General features: G+C 41.8%; 1 protein-coding gene across 9 annotated transcripts in view; it reads left to right on the top strand.

The window, feature by feature from the left end:
- The window catches only part of clasp1a (cytoplasmic linker associated protein 1a), a 367909-nt gene that overhangs the window by 242827 nt on the left and 108542 nt on the right, over positions 1–16540 (top strand). For 7 of the 9 annotated variants that reach the window (XM_068034903.1, XM_068034902.1, XM_068034909.1 and 4 more), the window contains 2 exons: positions 12698–12801; positions 14114–14137. In XM_068034903.1, coding sequence (XP_067891004.1) covers positions 12698–12801; positions 14114–14137 — 128 coding nt within the window. The remainder of the gene's footprint in view (positions 1–12697; positions 12802–14113; positions 14138–16540) is intronic. The other 2 variants (XM_068034908.1, XM_068034905.1) reach the window with 1 other exon arrangement.

Here is a 16540-nt window from a genome sequence, read left to right as displayed (position 1 = left end):
TATGCATGTATCTTAAGCCAAAAGTGCCAAGTAGATGATTATGCTTGACTTCCTCCTGAGGCCAGACCAAATCAGTGTCTAGCCAATTCTGTTCTCTGTGTGTCGTTAATAAGTGACTGGGTGCACAGAATACAGCAAAGGCTAAGGACTGCTGACAACATTTTGGTTTAAGACCTGCCCACCAGAGCTAGCCAAGATGTTCCAATACAGCTATGACTGTATAGACAGGTACATGAATGGGCAGGAAGTAAAGAGAAAATAGGCGTCATGTTTAGATAGAGGATCTGGATCGGCGCAGGCTTGGAGGGCCGAAGGGCCTGTTCCTGTGCTGTAATTTTCTTTGTTCTTTGTTCTTTGACACTGACATTTACTGAACAATGTGGAAGATTTCCCAGGCATGCCTTATCCTTAAAAAAAAAAGCAGGACAAATCTAACCTTTCAGTTACTGCTCTATCAGCTTGCTGCCAATCATAATTAAAGTCTAGAAGGAATCACCAATAGTGCCTTGAAGCAATGTCTGCTTATCAATAACCGGTTGTTCAGTTCAGAACTACTTGACTTCATAGCTCATCACAGCCTTGATCCAGACATTGATGCAAGAGCTGTATGCCAGAGGAAATATGAAAATATGAGGGTAGCTGTCATTGACATCAATGCCGTAATTGACTAAGTAAGGCACCAAAGAGACAGAACAAAACTGAAATCGATGGGGATCAAAGAGAATCATAGCTAACACAAAAGGAGATGGTTGTAGTATTAGCAACTATCACAGCCCCAGGATATCACTGCAGGAATTTCTCAGGGTCGTGTCCTTGGCCCAACCATCTTCAGTTGGTTCATTTAATTCTTCCTTCATCATAAGATCCAGAGTAGAACTGTTTTCTGACAATTACATGGTGTTAGGCATCATTCAGACTCCACTGATACTGAAGCAGTGCACCCCAACCTACAACATGACCTCCATAACATCCAGACTTGAGCTAACAGGTGGAAGATAACATTGATGTCACATAAGTTCTAAGTAATAACCATCTCAAACATGAAAAATCCCAGTCATCTCCCCTGGCTTTCTCTTGGATGAGGATCGCTGAGGCCCACAGGATCAAAATCCTAGGGTCACTAATGACTAGAAGCTGAACTTGATCAGCCATATCAACACATTGACTAAAGGAACAGGACAGAGGATGGGTATGCTGTGACAGATGGATCACCTCCTGACCTCCCCTCAAAGCCTCTTCACCACCTACAAGGTTTAAATCAGGAGTGTGATGGAATATTCGTCTGGATAAGTGCAGCCATAATTACAATCAGAATTTGGCAGTATCCAGCACACTGCAGTTCACCTGATCAGTGTCCCTGCCACTGGATTTGATGTCTCTCTTCTCCACCACTGATGGACCATGGATGCAATATGTGATGAAAAGGATGCACTGAGGCACCGCACCAATGTTATTTTAACAGCACTTCCTTCCCCTTGGACCTCTACTACCAAGAGGAACAAGAGCAGCAATGTTGTGGGATGCCATAATCTCCAAGTTGCAAACCGTTGTGACTTGGCAATTTATCATGGTTCCTTCAACACTACTGGATGTGAATCCTGGAATTTCCTACCTAACAACCATTGTGGCCGCATTGTCACCGTAATGCCTGCAGCAGTTTAATGAAAAGGCCCATTATTACCTTCTCTGGGTAACTAGGGATGGCCTTGCTTGTATTGCCCATATCCAGAGAGCAATTTTTAAAAATTGTGCTAACAGTTAAGTAATTACAGACAAGATGTAAGAATTCATTAGAGGCTAGTGCTTATCATTTCTGTTCCCTCTTTTTGAAACATAGAAAAATAGGAGCCTTTCGAGCCTGCTCTGCCATTCATTATGATCATGGCTGATCATCCAACTCAATAGCCTGTTCCCGTTTTTGCCCCATACCCTTTGATCCCTTTAGACCCAAGAGCTATATCTAACTCCTCCTTGAAGACATACAATGTTTTGGCTTCAACTACTTTCTGTGGTAGCGAATTCCACAGGCTCACCACTCTCCGGGTGAAGAAATTTCTCCTCATCTCAGTCCTGAAAGGTTTACCCCATATCCTTAGACTATGACCCCTGTCTAGCTCTATCTTAACTTGGAAACCATCAAGTATTTGTGCTATACTGATAAATTTCAAAAAGACTTGCAACCTAGCTAAGTCTTGTATTTGGTAATGAGGCCAATGTAGTAACATGGAGAAATGCAACATTCTCCTCAGCAGTAGTATGCTCCAAATTTCCAAGTAGCTTTGAATAGTTTCAGTTTTTACTGCTTTTATACTGGGCTTCGTTGTTGGTTGGGAGGTGGGTGCGATGATGACTCTGGCTCCAACAGGAAGGTTTAATGCTAGCAGTTAAACCTTATACTAGACTTGCTGGATTGGTTAAAGCTGACTCCTGGTAAGTGCTGGAATTTTTTTTGCCATGTCTTTCAAGTTAGTTGGTCTTGGTGAATCTGGCTCCAGGGTTGCTACCAGCTGCACGAGACTCATGCATGATTGAACATCCCATTAAACTCACTGTAAAACTAACAAAAATAATTTTGGGTGCTTTTGCATTGTGTTAAATAGTAGAAAATCTGGAAAAATAGTACTTTAGGTTACTGTGAAGTAATTCTTGTATGGAAGCTTCAAAATTCTGAAAGAAAATGTCAGTGAAAAATGGTTTAATCCTGCACCTTACATTTAAATATTTTTTAAATGTCACATGGCTGTGTATTTTTATTTTCTGGAGCTGTTTCTTTGGTGAGATGCACAAGTAGACCTGGTTACCAATTCTGTTTTGACACAGTTACTTTAATTCTTGCATGTAAGTGAGATGCTGTTTCCTTTTGAAGATTTAGGAATTTATTCATTTTAAAATTTAGTATTTATTTTTTTTTAAAAAGATTTTTTTTATCGCTAATTTATTCCAAGTGTGCATTCTTTTACAAGTAGGAAAAATCCCTGGCTATAAATGGGTTAAAGCCCTTGTGACATGTACGTACTTCAATTATTATTTTAGAGTTGTTCTTCTGTATGTGGCATTGAATGTTTTTCAAAACAAATGAGATTAAGTTTGAACTGTGTATGAATGAACTAATGTCACTCCACTTTGGAACGTATATATGGCCTTTGGCAGAGTACGAGCATTGTCTGCGCACAGCATCGTTCTACTTCATTTACTGAATGTGTTGTTTCCCACTTGAATGTGTTTGGTATTCAGCTTCATAATGCACCTTGAGCTAAATTTGCACAGAATCTTTAACTTCATTTCATTAAAGAGTATGTTGCTTTTGGCGAAACGAAAGCATGAGAGACATTTAATACTTCTAAGATGTCATCTTAATAAAAAAAACAATTTATGTCCTGAGGGCATGGTTCACCCTGCATATATGTCCTGTATACATGGCCTAAAAAGAAACTTGCAAACTTATTTAAACTCGATGAACATTTTTCTCTATTGAAAGCAACAGTGTGAGCAGCAAATATGCCTGTAGTGCTTTGGTTGGTTATGTTTTTTAAAAATGGCCTGAATTCTTTTAACCTCATTGCCAAATAGCATTGGCACCTGTGTAGCTGAAAGCGATATGTGGAAATTTGTTAACTCAGGGTGTTACCCTTCATTTGCTTCCAGCTTCTCGTCGACACTCAAGGTCCACCAGCGCACTCTCCACTGCTGATTCTATTGGGCAGCCAGGTGAACAAGTGCTATTTGCATGCTTGTTCTAATTTCCCCATTTTTTTTTTCCCCCCCATTCGTCATTGGGGTTTTCGAACTGCAGCCAGTTTTTTTTTTTCAAATGGTCATTTTAAGTTGCATACATACAAGGTGTAATCATAATTGTCGTTTTTGCAAGAGTGTAAGGAAAACTCTTGGAGCAAGGGTGTCCTGATCCTTGTAGACTTGAGGTACACGGACATCTAAAGAATAAATTTCTGTTCATGTACTGTTTTGGGTGGAGAGTAAACAGAAGAGAAGTGCTTGTACTCTGTGGGAAAAGATGACAATTATGGTTGCCCAGTAGCACACGTCATTGAGCTTTTTTGTCATTGTGTACACAGTCATCATTATTTCAGTTGCACCGTTAATATTTTCTTGTGAAATATGACATTGCACATCGTTACTCCGGTGGTCGTCATTACTAATTTATGTTTTCACTTTGTGCCACTACTGACTTTGTTTTTGTCCTTAAAAGGATTGATCATTTAATTTCCAGGCAGGTATCAGTTGTTGAAGTCCAATTATATCAGGTCACAGGATTATAAACTCCTTTTAATAAATTTAAAGTGCTGAAGGGCAGCTGTTGTTGAAAAGCACACTGTCATAATAGCCAGAGACAAATCTGCAACAGAATAGTGAAATTGTATGGGTGAGCATGGAATTGAAATTTATTCAGAAAGCTGGAAGAGTTGAATGGAAGTATGGCTTACTTTGTTGTTTGTATGAAATCTATATCAGTTTGTTCATGAAGATTGATTTAAATTTGAAAACAAAAATTCTAATTCATTTGTATTTAGTCAAGTTAATGTCCTAAAGATTTGCCAACAGCAGGTTTTCTACCTTTTGTACACCAATACCTATCATTTCTGCCATGAACACATTTGATTAATTTAGCGACTAGTTTCTGGGTTTATTTGCTCAGCACATGTTTAGTATCTAGTTTATCACTGTTATATTTTCTTTGTACGCTAGTCATAAAGCATCAAAATTAGTAATCAAATTGAGAACAAATTTGTCAATGTGCAGCTTCATGAGATCAATTTTACACCCAGTAGCAAGGTGAAAATCTGAAATGAGAATTGTTCAGTTTCTGTATTAGGTAGCCAATTCACAAAGCCAATTATACGCAAGTTGTAAATCTATCTCAACATACATAATTTCGCTGAGATAGTTAGAGACTGAATGACTATTAATCCAGCTAACTATTTAATTGATGTATTTTAAAAACAGACAACATCTGGTGTGAGAAAGCAATTTGGACCATCAAAGCTGCATTGTCCAGAGAGCCATGTATAGTTTGGTTTGTTTCTCTTCTGTAACCTCCATTCCACCCACCACCTCATCTCCTTTCTCCACCTTCCCCACCCCCCAAAAAAACTCTAATTTTTCAACCATGTTGGTACTAATTCCTCTCTGTGTCCTGGATTTTTATCAACTTGATCTCCAAGTTCAACTGTTATGAAAATATCAGTTTTGCAGGACTTCAATTGATTTTCCTTTTAAAGTAATAAAACACTGTCTAATTCTGTGAGCCTGTCTAGTTTTTAATACTCTGGAATCCGCTCAATCCACAGTAAAATAAGCCAAAATTATATTAAATGGAAAATCCACTCTATTTCATAACCAAAAAAGATGGAAAATACTCTGCCTTCCTATAATGCTATTCTAACAAGGTTGCAGTTGCAGTTCTAATACTTATGATGTATAACTTCTGTTAGTGATTGCAGCTTTTACAACGCACTCCTCAACGTAACCTGGTTTTTGTTAACCTGAAGGTTGTGGCCCTGAATTTGCACAGATCTAGCGGCACACTACCCTCAGTGGCCAATAAGTGCTTCTTTTTCCACTCTATTTCTTCTCCCCCTCCTCCCTTAACAATATTTGCACGTGGTGGTGCACACTTCCTGATAAATATGCAAGATGGCTTGACCCTGGATATTCCAGTGGAATCATGAGCAGCAATCACTCCCTCCTCCGAGGGCTCACATATTTGCGTGGCTTCCAATATCAATATTTCTGAACAAGTATTTGTTCGGCAGTATTACTATTGGAACCCATTTAAGTTTTATTTACATATATGATATTAAATGTGTAGATTGAGAGCTGCAAGAACTGCATAAGGGTATGTGTGCAGATAATCAATTAATGTAAAGCTAGTGTTGCTGCTAGTGGTAATGGCATAGTCGCTACTGGACTCGACACCTGCACTCCACTCCTGGAGATTCCTGCCCATCTCCCTGCATGGAAGGATTGGTTCTCCATGTAACAAAGGGCTGGCAGCAAGACTCTTCGAAAGATTTCAATTGAGCACGGACCAGGTACAGCTCAAATTTAATAGTTCAAGTTTAATAATTTAGTATCAGTCCACTTTTCCTGAAGCTCAAGTAATGTCATTAACTTACAAAGATGTATATCAGTATTTTAGCTTCTTTAAGCAATAGGATTGAAAATGTTGGAATAGGCCCAACCATCCTGAGTGGTGTTGGACAGATGTGTGCTGTAGATATGGCAACTTCATTTCTGCTGCATTTCCAACTTCTGTCTATATAAAATTGAAAGTTGTTGCCCAGTTCCAAAACATTTGAAGCATTAGTGGTTCAGTGAGAGACCAGGCATACATCTACCTTCACTTAAATGGATAACTTCATATAAACTGACCTGTTCAGTCAGACAATCTGAATTTCAGTATTAAACCAGTTTATGTGGATGTCGTTGAATGTTCAATTAGCAACAATTGAAATTAAATTTAGTTTATACGAGTGCTTCATATATTACTGTTTTCTGACCCAGCATAGAACACACTGCACTATATCCAAGCCTTTGTGTTAAATTTGTTTTAAATTTAATGGGTTTAGTCATGGCAGGAGAGTTTGAAGCCGTGGTTTGCTCCTCTTGCTGCATGTGGGAATCCGGGAACATTTCCAGTCCCCGGGACCAGCATGTGTGCAGGAAGTGTGTCCAGCTGCAGCTCCTAGAAGCTCGGGTTTCAGAGCTGGAACGGCAGCTGGAAACACTGTGGAGTCTGAGAGCATTGTGGATAACACGTATAGAGAGGTGGTCACACTGCAGCTGAAGGGACTTGAAGGAAGGGAATGGGTGACCACCAGGCAGTCCAAGAGAAACAGGCAGGTAGTTCAGGAGTCCCCTGGGGTCCTGCTTGCAAATTGGTATTCCATTTTGGAGGCTGATGAGGCTGGTTCCTCCAGGGAGTGCGGACAGCGCCAAGCTTCTGGCACTGCAAGCAGCCTGTCTGCACAGGAAGGGGGAAATGGGGGATTCTATAGTCAGAGGAACAGATGGGCTCTACTGTGGCCGTCAACGTGACTCCAGGATGGTGTGTTGCCTCCCTGGTGCCAGGGTCAGGGATGTCACTGAACGGCTGCAGGGCATCCTGAAGGGGGAGGGTGATAAGGCAGAGGTCATGGTACATGTTGGTACCAATGACATAGGTAGAAAGAGGGCTGAGGTCTTGCATCAAGAATTCAGGGAGTTGGGCAGTAGACTAAAAAGCAGGACCTCTCGGGTTGTAATCTCTGGATTACTCCCAGAGCCACGTGCTAGCGAGTATAGAAATAGGAGAATAGCGCAGATGAATGCGTGGCTTAAGAGTTGGTGCAGGAGGGAGGGTTTTAGATTCCTGGACCACTGGGACCGTTTCTGGGGAAGGTGGGACCTGTACAAGCGGGACGGTCTAAATTTGAACCAGAGGGGGACTACCATCCTTGCTGGAGGGTTTGCTAGTGCTGTTGGGAGGAGTTTAAACTAATTTGGCAGGCGGAGGGGACGCAGACTCCTAGCAGAATAGGGACACAGCTAAGCACAGGAAAGCAAACAAGTCAGAGGGAATACAGCGGAAGTAAGTTTCAAGGGAGTAAGACCAGGATGGAAGGCCTCTACTTTAATGCCAGGCGTATTGCAGGTAAAACGGATGAGTTAAGAGCAATGATTGACACGTGGAATTGTGATGTAATAGCCATCACAGAGACATGGTTGAGGGAGGGGCAGGATTGGAACTCAATACCCCGGGATATAGAATCTTCAGGCGAGAGTTGCTAATGTTGTCCCCTTGTTTAAGAAGGGTAGCAGGGATAATCCAGGTAATTATAGACCGGTGAGCCTGACGTCAGTGGTAGGGAAGCTGCTGGAGAAGATACTGAGGGATAGGATCTATTCCCATTTGGAAGAAAATGGGCTCATCAGTGATAGGCAACATGGTTTTGTGCAGGGAAGGTCATGTCTTACCAACTTAATAGAATTCTTTGAGGAAGTGACAAAGTTGATTGATGAGGGAAGGGCTGTCGATGTCATATACATGGACTTCAGTAAGGCGTTTGATAAGGTTCCCCATGGCAGGCTGATGGAGAAAGTGAAGGCGCTTGGGGTCCAAGGTGTACTAGCTAGATGGATAAAGAACTGGCTGGGCAACAGGAGACAGAGAGTAGCAGTAGAAGGGAGTTTCTCAAAATGGAGACGTGTGACCAGTGGTGTTCCACAGGGATCCGTGCTGGGACCACTGTTGTTTGTGATATACATTAATGATTTGGAGGAAAGTATAGGTGGACTGATTAGCAAGTTTGCAGACGACACTAAGATTGGTGGAGTAGCAGATAGTGAAGGGGACTGTCGGAGAATACAGCAGAATATAAATAGATTGGAGAGTTGGGCAGAGAAATGGCAGATGGAGTTCAATCAGGGCAAATGCGAGGTGATGCATTTTGGAAGATCCAATTCAAGAGTGAACTACACAGTAAATGGAAAAGTCCTGGGGAAAATTGATGTCCAGAGAGATTTGGGTGTTCAGGTCCACTGTTCCCTGAAGGTGGCAACGCAGGTAAATAGAGTGGTCAAGAAGGCATACGGCATGCTTTCCTTCATCGGACGGGGCATTGAGTACAAGAGTTGGCAGGTCATGTTACAGTTGTATAGGACTTTGGTTCGGCCACATTTGGAATACTGCGTACAGTTCTGGTCGCCACATTATCAAAAGGATGTGGATGCTTTGGAGAGGGTGCAGAGGAGGTTCACCAGGATGTTGCCTGGTATGGAGGGCGCTAGCTATGAAGAGAGGTTGAGCAGATTAGGATTATTTTCATTAGAAAGACGGAGGTTGAGGGGTGACCTGATTGAGGTGTACAAAATCATGAGAGGTATAGACAGGGTGGATAGCAAGAGGCTTTTTCCCAGAGTGGGGGTTTCAATTACTAGAGGACACGAGTTCAAAGTGAAAGGGGAAAAGTTTAGGGGGGATATGCGTGGAAAGTTCTTTACGCAGAGGGTGGTGGGCACCTGGAACGCATTGCCAGCGGAGGTGGTAGATGCGGGCACGATGGAGTCTTTTAAGATGTATCTAGACAGATACATGAATGGGCAGGAAGAAAAGAGATACAGAAGCTTAGAAAATAGGCGACATGTTTAGAGAGAGGATCTGGATCGGCGCAGGCTTGGAGGGCCGAAGGGCCTGTTCCTGTGCTGTAATTATCTTTGTTCTTTGTTCTTTGAGACAGAGGAGGGGGTAAAAGAGGAGGGGGCATTGCAATATTAGTTAAGGAGTCAGTTACTGCAGTAGGGAGAGATGATATCTTGGAGGGGGCATCAAATGAAACTTTATGGGTAGAGTTTAGGAATAAAAAAGGGACAGCCACATTGCTAGGTGTATATTATAGGGGCGGCACAGTGGTTAGCACCGCAGCCTCACAGCTCCAGTGACCCATGTTCAATTCTGGGTACTGCCTGTGTGGAGTTTGCAAGTTCTCCCTGTGTCTGCGTGGGTTTCCTCCGGGTGCTCCGGTTTCCTCCCACATGCCAAAGACTTGCAGGTTGATAGGTAAATTGGCCATTAGCAATTGCCCCTAGTATAGATAGGTGGTAGGGAAATATAGGGACAGGTGGGGATGTGGTAGGAATATGGAATTAGTGTAGTATTAGTATAAATGGGTGGTTGATGGTCGGCACAGACTCGGTGGGCCGAAGGGCCTGTTTCAGTGCTGTATCTCTAAACTAAACCCCCAGATAGTCAGCAGGAAATTGAGGAGCAAATATGTGCGCAATTTGCAGAGGTGTGTAAAAATAATAGGGTAATTATATTAGGTGATTTCAACTTTCCCAACATTAATTGGGATAGTTGGAGTGGAGTTCTTAAAATGTATACAGGAGAACTTTTTAGCACAATATGTAGAGGATCCAACAAGGGAGGATGCAGTGCTGGACCTAATTCTGGGGAATGAAGCCAGACAGGTGGTTGATGTGTTGGTGGGGGAGCATTTTGGTGATAGTGACCATAACATGGTACAATTTAAGCTTGTTATGGAGAAAGAAATAGACAAGTTGCAAAAAAAGGTTTTGGATTGGGGGAGAGCGAATTTTAGTAAAATAAGGCAGGATCTGGCCAAGATAGACTGGAAAGAGTTATTTGTCGGGAAATCTACAGAAGAGCAGTGGAGGGCATTCAAAAAGGAAATGGGGAGGGTACAGGCCCAACATGTTCCCTCTAGGGTAATAGGTAGGAGCAACAAGCCCAGAGAACCATGGATGACCAGAAATATTCAGGGTATGATGAGAAGGAAAAGAGAGGCTTTTAGCAAATACAAGGAGAGCAAATCAATGGAAGCATTAGTGGAATACAGAAAGTGTAGTATGGAGCTTAAGAAAGCTTTTAGGAGAGCAAAGAGAGGATATGAGAAAGCTCTGGCTGGTAAAAGTAGGGAAAATCCCAAGATATTCTATAAGTATATCAATGGGAAGAGGATAACCAGGGAAAGAGTAGGACCCATTAGGGACCAAGGGGGAAATTTGTGGGTGGAGCCAGAGGACATTGGTAGGGTGATGAATGAATACTTCACATCTGTCTTCACCCAAGAGAATGAGGATGTAGATATGGAACTTAGAGAGAGAGCGACTGCGAGGTTCTTGAGCAAATTGTCATAGGGAGTGACAAGGTATTGGAGGTTTTGGAAGGCTGAAAAGTGGACAAATCTCCAGGTCCGGACGATTTGTGTCCCAGGATGCTGTGGGAGGCAAGGGTGGAGATTACAGGGGCTCTGACCCTTATTTTTAATTCCTCTCTGGCCACAGGGGAGGTGCCAGAGGACTGGAGAACAGCTAATGTGGTCCCACTATTTAAGAAAGGTTGTAGAGATAAGCCAGGGAACTACAGACCAGTGAGTCTCACGTCAGTGGTAGGGAAACTATTGGAGAAAATTCTGAAGGAGAGAATCTATCACCACTTGGAGAGGCAAAATTTGATCAGGGAATAGTCAGCATGGCTTTGTCAGAGGGAGGTCATGCCTAACAAATTTGATTGAATTTTTTGAGCATGTGACCAGGTGTGTAGAAGAGGGTAGTGCAGTTGATGTAGTTTACATGGATTTCAGCAAAACCTTTGACAAGGTCCCACATTGGAGACTGATCAAGAAAGCAAATGCACATGGGATACAAGGTAACTTGATAAGGTGGATTCAAAATTGGCTTAGCTGTAGGAGACAGAGAGTGATGACAGATGGCTGTTTTTGTGACTGGAAGCCATTGTCCAGTGGCATACCACAGGGATCTGTGCTGGGTCCCCTATTGTTAGTCATCTACGTCGTTTATATAAATGACAACGTGGGGGGTAGGATCAGTAAGTTCACGGATGACACAAAGATTGGCCGAGTGGTTAACAGTGAGGTGGAGTGTCTTAGGTTACAGGAAGATATAGACGGGATGGTCAAATGGGCAGAAAAGTGGCAGATGGAATTTAACGCTGAAAAGTGTGAGGTGATGCATGTTGGAAGGAATAATGTGACACTGAAATATTCAATGAATGGCCTGACACTGGGAAGTTCCGAGGAATGAAGGGACCTTGGCGTGTTTGTCCATAGATCTCTGAAGGCAGAAGGGCAGGTTAATAGGGTGGTGAAAAAGGCATATGGGACACTTGCCTTTATCAATCGAGGCATAGATTACAAAAGCAGGGAGGTCATGTTGAAGTTGTACAGAACTGTGTGCAATTCTGGTCGGCACATTATAGGAAGGATGTGATTGCATTGGAGGGGGTGCAGAGGCGATTCACCAGGATGGTGCCTGGGATGGAACATTTAAGCTATGAAGAGAGGTTGGGTGGCTTGGGTTGTTTTCGCTGGAGCAGAGAAAACTGAGGGGTAACCTGATCGAGGTGTACAAGATTATGAGGGGCATGGACAGGGTGGATAGGGAGCAGCTGTTCCCCTTAGTTGAAGGGTCAGTTACGAGGGGTCACAAGTTTAAGGTGAGGGGCGGGAGGTTTAAGGGGGACTTGAGGAAGAACTTTTTTACCCAGAGGGTGATGATGGTCTGGAATGCCCTGCCTGGGAGGGTGGTAGAGGCAGGTTGCCTCACATCCTTTAAAAAGTACCTGGATGAGCACTTGGCACGTCATAACATTCAAGGCTATGGGCCAAGTGCTGGCAAATGGGATTAGGTAGACAGGTCAGGTGTTTTAATGCATCGGTGCAGACTCGATGGGCCGAAGGGCCTCTTCTGCACTGTATTATTCTGTGATTCTGTGATACCTGTTCATCCACACAGACCCTGGTGAGCCCAGAAATTGATCCCTGTGCATCCACAGATTGGCATTAAAATTCTCAAAAATATGGTACATTCGCAAAGTGAAAATATTTTTTGCATCAGATGTATTCAAATCAAAAATTAGCTTCCTCCTATTTGAAAGCTATTCCAATATAATTAGGAATAATCTTAACATTCTGCAGGATTGTTGGCCAAACTTTCATTACTCTTTTAGTTGCATCATTATTGAAGTTTGTTTGGGTAGGAGTGAAGTGAGAAGTAATTTCTGATTTAAGGTTGCATGTGTTGTGTTCAGCTTTAAATAGAGTGGTTAAAACTGCTCGTCACAATAACTGCTCTTGTGGGCCACGTTAGTGTAACTTGAGGAGCATAACTTGCTTTTAATAACTCTGTTAGTTTAACTTTATATTTTCATTTTTATTAGATCGATATGGGCTTGGACAAGCTGGCCGATTGCCTACCACAGTAAATGCCATGAGAGTTCTCAACACAAGCACAGAGGTGGAGGCTGCAGTTGCAGATGCCTTGGTAATAAATAATTAAGTAGTTAACTGCAAAACTGAATTGCAAGTCCAGTCTTAAAAGTGGTACCTTTTTCAAGTGCAATTATTAATTTTTTTTTAAAAGGCCTACTTTAGCTGTCAATCATTCTAGCATTTTTGCATCAAATTACACACTCGTTCTTGACCGTTTTATATTGTTGACTGGTGGAATTTGAGACTCAATTTTTTTTGGACAGTTTTGAATTTGGTACAGTCTTAATGTCTTCCCCACAACAAATCTTTCCCAGATTGTTAACTCATTTGCGGCATTATAAATCCTTGCATAATGGCCACCATCCAGTAGCATGCCCAGGTTTGCCCTCATTCATGTAAATCTTATCAACACTGGCTGACCAATTGTGGAGCACATCATCACCAAGCGAGTATATATAATTTAATTTTCCTTGCTTTTTTTCCCGAACAATTGCTTTTCTGTAAATTGCGAGTTTTTACTTTTTTTTCGCAACAGTGATGTTGGATGTCCTTCAGATTGTTGTGTCATTAATACTACAGTCTTATTCTTGTAAACAGCAGTTGCTTTTTCTGTGGAATCGCCTTTGAGATGATATGTTGACCTTGCTGAGGAAGGGGGTAGACTCTCTGTCTCTCTTTTCTCACTCGCTTTTTTTCTTTCTCACTCTCACTCTCTCTTTTCTTGCCCTCTTCTCAGTCTCTCCTCATGCTCTCATCTCTTTTTATTCTCCTCCTTCCCTGAGGCCGCCTCCTCTCCCTGCACCCTTCCTTTTGCCTTCTCTTCCTTGCTCTGTGTCTCCACATTCCAAAGCTTGGGGGAACCATGGGAAGTCAGACCCCTCCACTGCCCCCGCCCCATTTAAACTAAATAAAATGAAAGTTTTTGTTATCTGGGGCATTAACTTCTGGTATTGAAAAGTGCCAGATACAGTTACAATTAGGCCATTGCTATGGAATGGATTTTAATGCTTCAGTTCCCATAAGTTGAACATATTCTTGGAGTAAGTTTCTTGTCTGACAAAGTAACCAAAGACAATTATTGTAACATTGACCTGTACAAAGGCACGATGAACATTAGCCACACTCTACCATATTCATGTCATTTGTTGGTATGGTAACAGGATTTTGGTATTTCCCCTGCCTCAATTTGTTTAAGTATTTCTGAAAGTAAGCATCTCAAAATCATCTTTCAAATGTCTTATCTGTTTTGTGTTTAATTTGCTTTAATGGATTCATTGTTCTTCTACTGTGAAAATATTCAATTATTCTCCTTTTGACATGATTCTTTCTACTTTCTCCCCTCAAAATTGTCTTGCTGCAATCAGCTATTAGGAGACTCCAGGACTAAGGTAGTAGTGCTTTTTGATCCCGTTTTCTTCACCAATCATTCTGTTGTTTCTTTGCTGTTTTTATTCTTCCAGACTGTTAGAATGCATACAATAACAGATCAAATGTGCATTGTATATAGAGTTGTGGATGTCTGAGACTGCATTACAAAATTGCTTGTTGTCACATAAGAGAACTTATAAGCCTCAAAACTACTGTGGTATTCATGTATCATGCAGATGCATAGTAACAATTGGTGCAGTCCTGAGCTGATTAGATGGTTATAGCAAACAAACTGCAACTGTGAAGTTATTGTAAAGGGGGGAATTGGATAATGCAGTGGGTTAACACGCTTTTTTTTTTCACCTCTGGGATCTGTTTAAATTCAACCCAGACTGGGGGGGATGAAAGTGTCTTCCGTTGGCTTTTTGAGCTTAATTGGAAATTAGGTTGGCTAGTCTCAACCCAGTCCTTGGTGAAGCAAAAACAGAAAATACTGGAGAAACACAGTAGCTCAGTCAGAACAGATAAGTGTATGTTTCTGGTGTGGATTCATCTTTCAACGCTGTTTTGAGAATCATTACCTTGCCTGATCTCTCCACAGATGGGTGCTATTTATTTCCAGCAATTTGTTGGTTTTTTTCAGATTTCCAGCATCTGCACTATTTGGTTTTTTGCTAGTCCTCAGTGGATCTAGGCCCAAAGCAGAAAACTGTCCCCAGATTAGTAATCTGCTGTTCATTCTCCACAAATATTCATAACCTTAATGAGAACCAGATAAATATTAACACAATAGATACTCCACAGTACTTTATTTTTCATATCTAAAGATCTGTTGTTTTATGTATTATAGCATGCTTTTGATATTTGCCTTTTGTAAGGTATGGCATTAACTAAGTTGTTAAATTAATTATGTGCACAAAAGCATGGAGTTAATTTTAACCTAACCCACCTGGTGGGAAACTGACAGGATTGAATTGGTGCCTGTTTTATACCCTTCCTGATTTTGAAGTCATTGGACAGTAAAAACAGACAGGGTGTAAAATGGTCAGTCAATCTGATGCAGTTAGTTTCCCACTGAGTGGGTTAGGTTACAATTATCCCCAGTGGGCTGTGGCAGGAGAACATTCATTTTTTTCGAACTCTGTTCCCAAAACAAGTACTAAAATTTAAAGCCATGCATTCATACAGGTCAGTTTAAGACCCCTTACATAATGTAGTACCGGAAGCAATGACAAGACTGTATCATCCACACGTAGAGCTGAACTTTACCAAGCCCCCGACATCATGATCCGCGGCAGAGGGGGGGGGGGACCTGAAGATGGGTCCGGATGAGGCCTGCCATGAATCTCGACAAGTTTTTCATTTTTCGAGGTTTAGTTTGTATTGCACAACACTATTACTGCGACAGTTGATTGCTGTTATGGCTACTGATGTATGTGAGGGAGAGAAAGAAGGAAAACTACGTTTTATGATGGGAAATATCCTTTACTAAATTGAGGCAGTAAGCAGGGCTTTCGTGGAACCATCTAACTGGACTAAAGAAAATGTTTCGCAGTTACAAGCGTGCTGAGGGAATTTTAACACTTAAATATATTATATCTACCTAATTATATGATGTGATGGAGGAAATGCAATGTAGTGTACGTGGATTTTAGGAAAGTGTCTGACAAGGTATCAGATAGGAGATTATAAGAGAAGGTCAAGAGTAAGTGAAGAAAAGCAAACTACATTAAAAATTGCAAAAGCAAAATACTGCGGATGCTAGAAATCTGGAATAAAAACTGAAAATGCTGGAAACACTCAGCAGGTCTGACGCTATCTGTGAAGAGATAGAGTTAGCATTTCAGGTCTGTGGCCTTTCATCAGAACTGGGAAAGGTTAGAAATGTAATAGGTTTTGAGTGACTGAAATGGGGGAAGGTAAGAAGAACAGCAAAAGAGAAGGTCTTTGATAGGGTGCAGGGCAGGAGGGATTAAATGACAAAAGGTTTTATGGTGCAAGGCCAAAGAGAGTGGTAATGGAACAAAAGATGTGTCTAGTGGAGTTGTGAATAGCAATGTCCTGAATATTTGCTGTCCAAAAGCAAGAAAATATGAGAGAAACGGGAAAGAAAAACCATTAAAATGACAGGCAACTGGAAGCTCGGGGTCACACTTGCAGGCTGAATGGATGTGTTCCACAAAGTGATCACCCAGTCTCCCAATGTATAGCAGACCGAATTGTGATCAGCGAATATAGTAGACCAAATTGAAAGAAGTACACATAAATTGCTATTTCACCTGGAAGGAGTCTTTGGGGCTTTGGACAGTGAGAAGGAAGGAGTTAAAAGGGCAGGTGTTGCATCTGTGCTTGCATGGAAAGATGCAGTAGGAAAATAAAGGGGGTGTTGGGGTAACTGAGGAGTGGACCAGGGTGTCAAGGAA

Source organism: Heterodontus francisci, chromosome 7 (assembly GCF_036365525.1).
Source record: "Heterodontus francisci isolate sHetFra1 chromosome 7, sHetFra1.hap1, whole genome shotgun sequence".
Classification (NCBI taxonomy): Eukaryota; Metazoa; Chordata; class Chondrichthyes; order Heterodontiformes; family Heterodontidae; genus Heterodontus; species Heterodontus francisci.
Note: the sequence above shows the minus strand (reverse complement) of the source record. Positions and strands in the feature narration are given on the sequence as shown.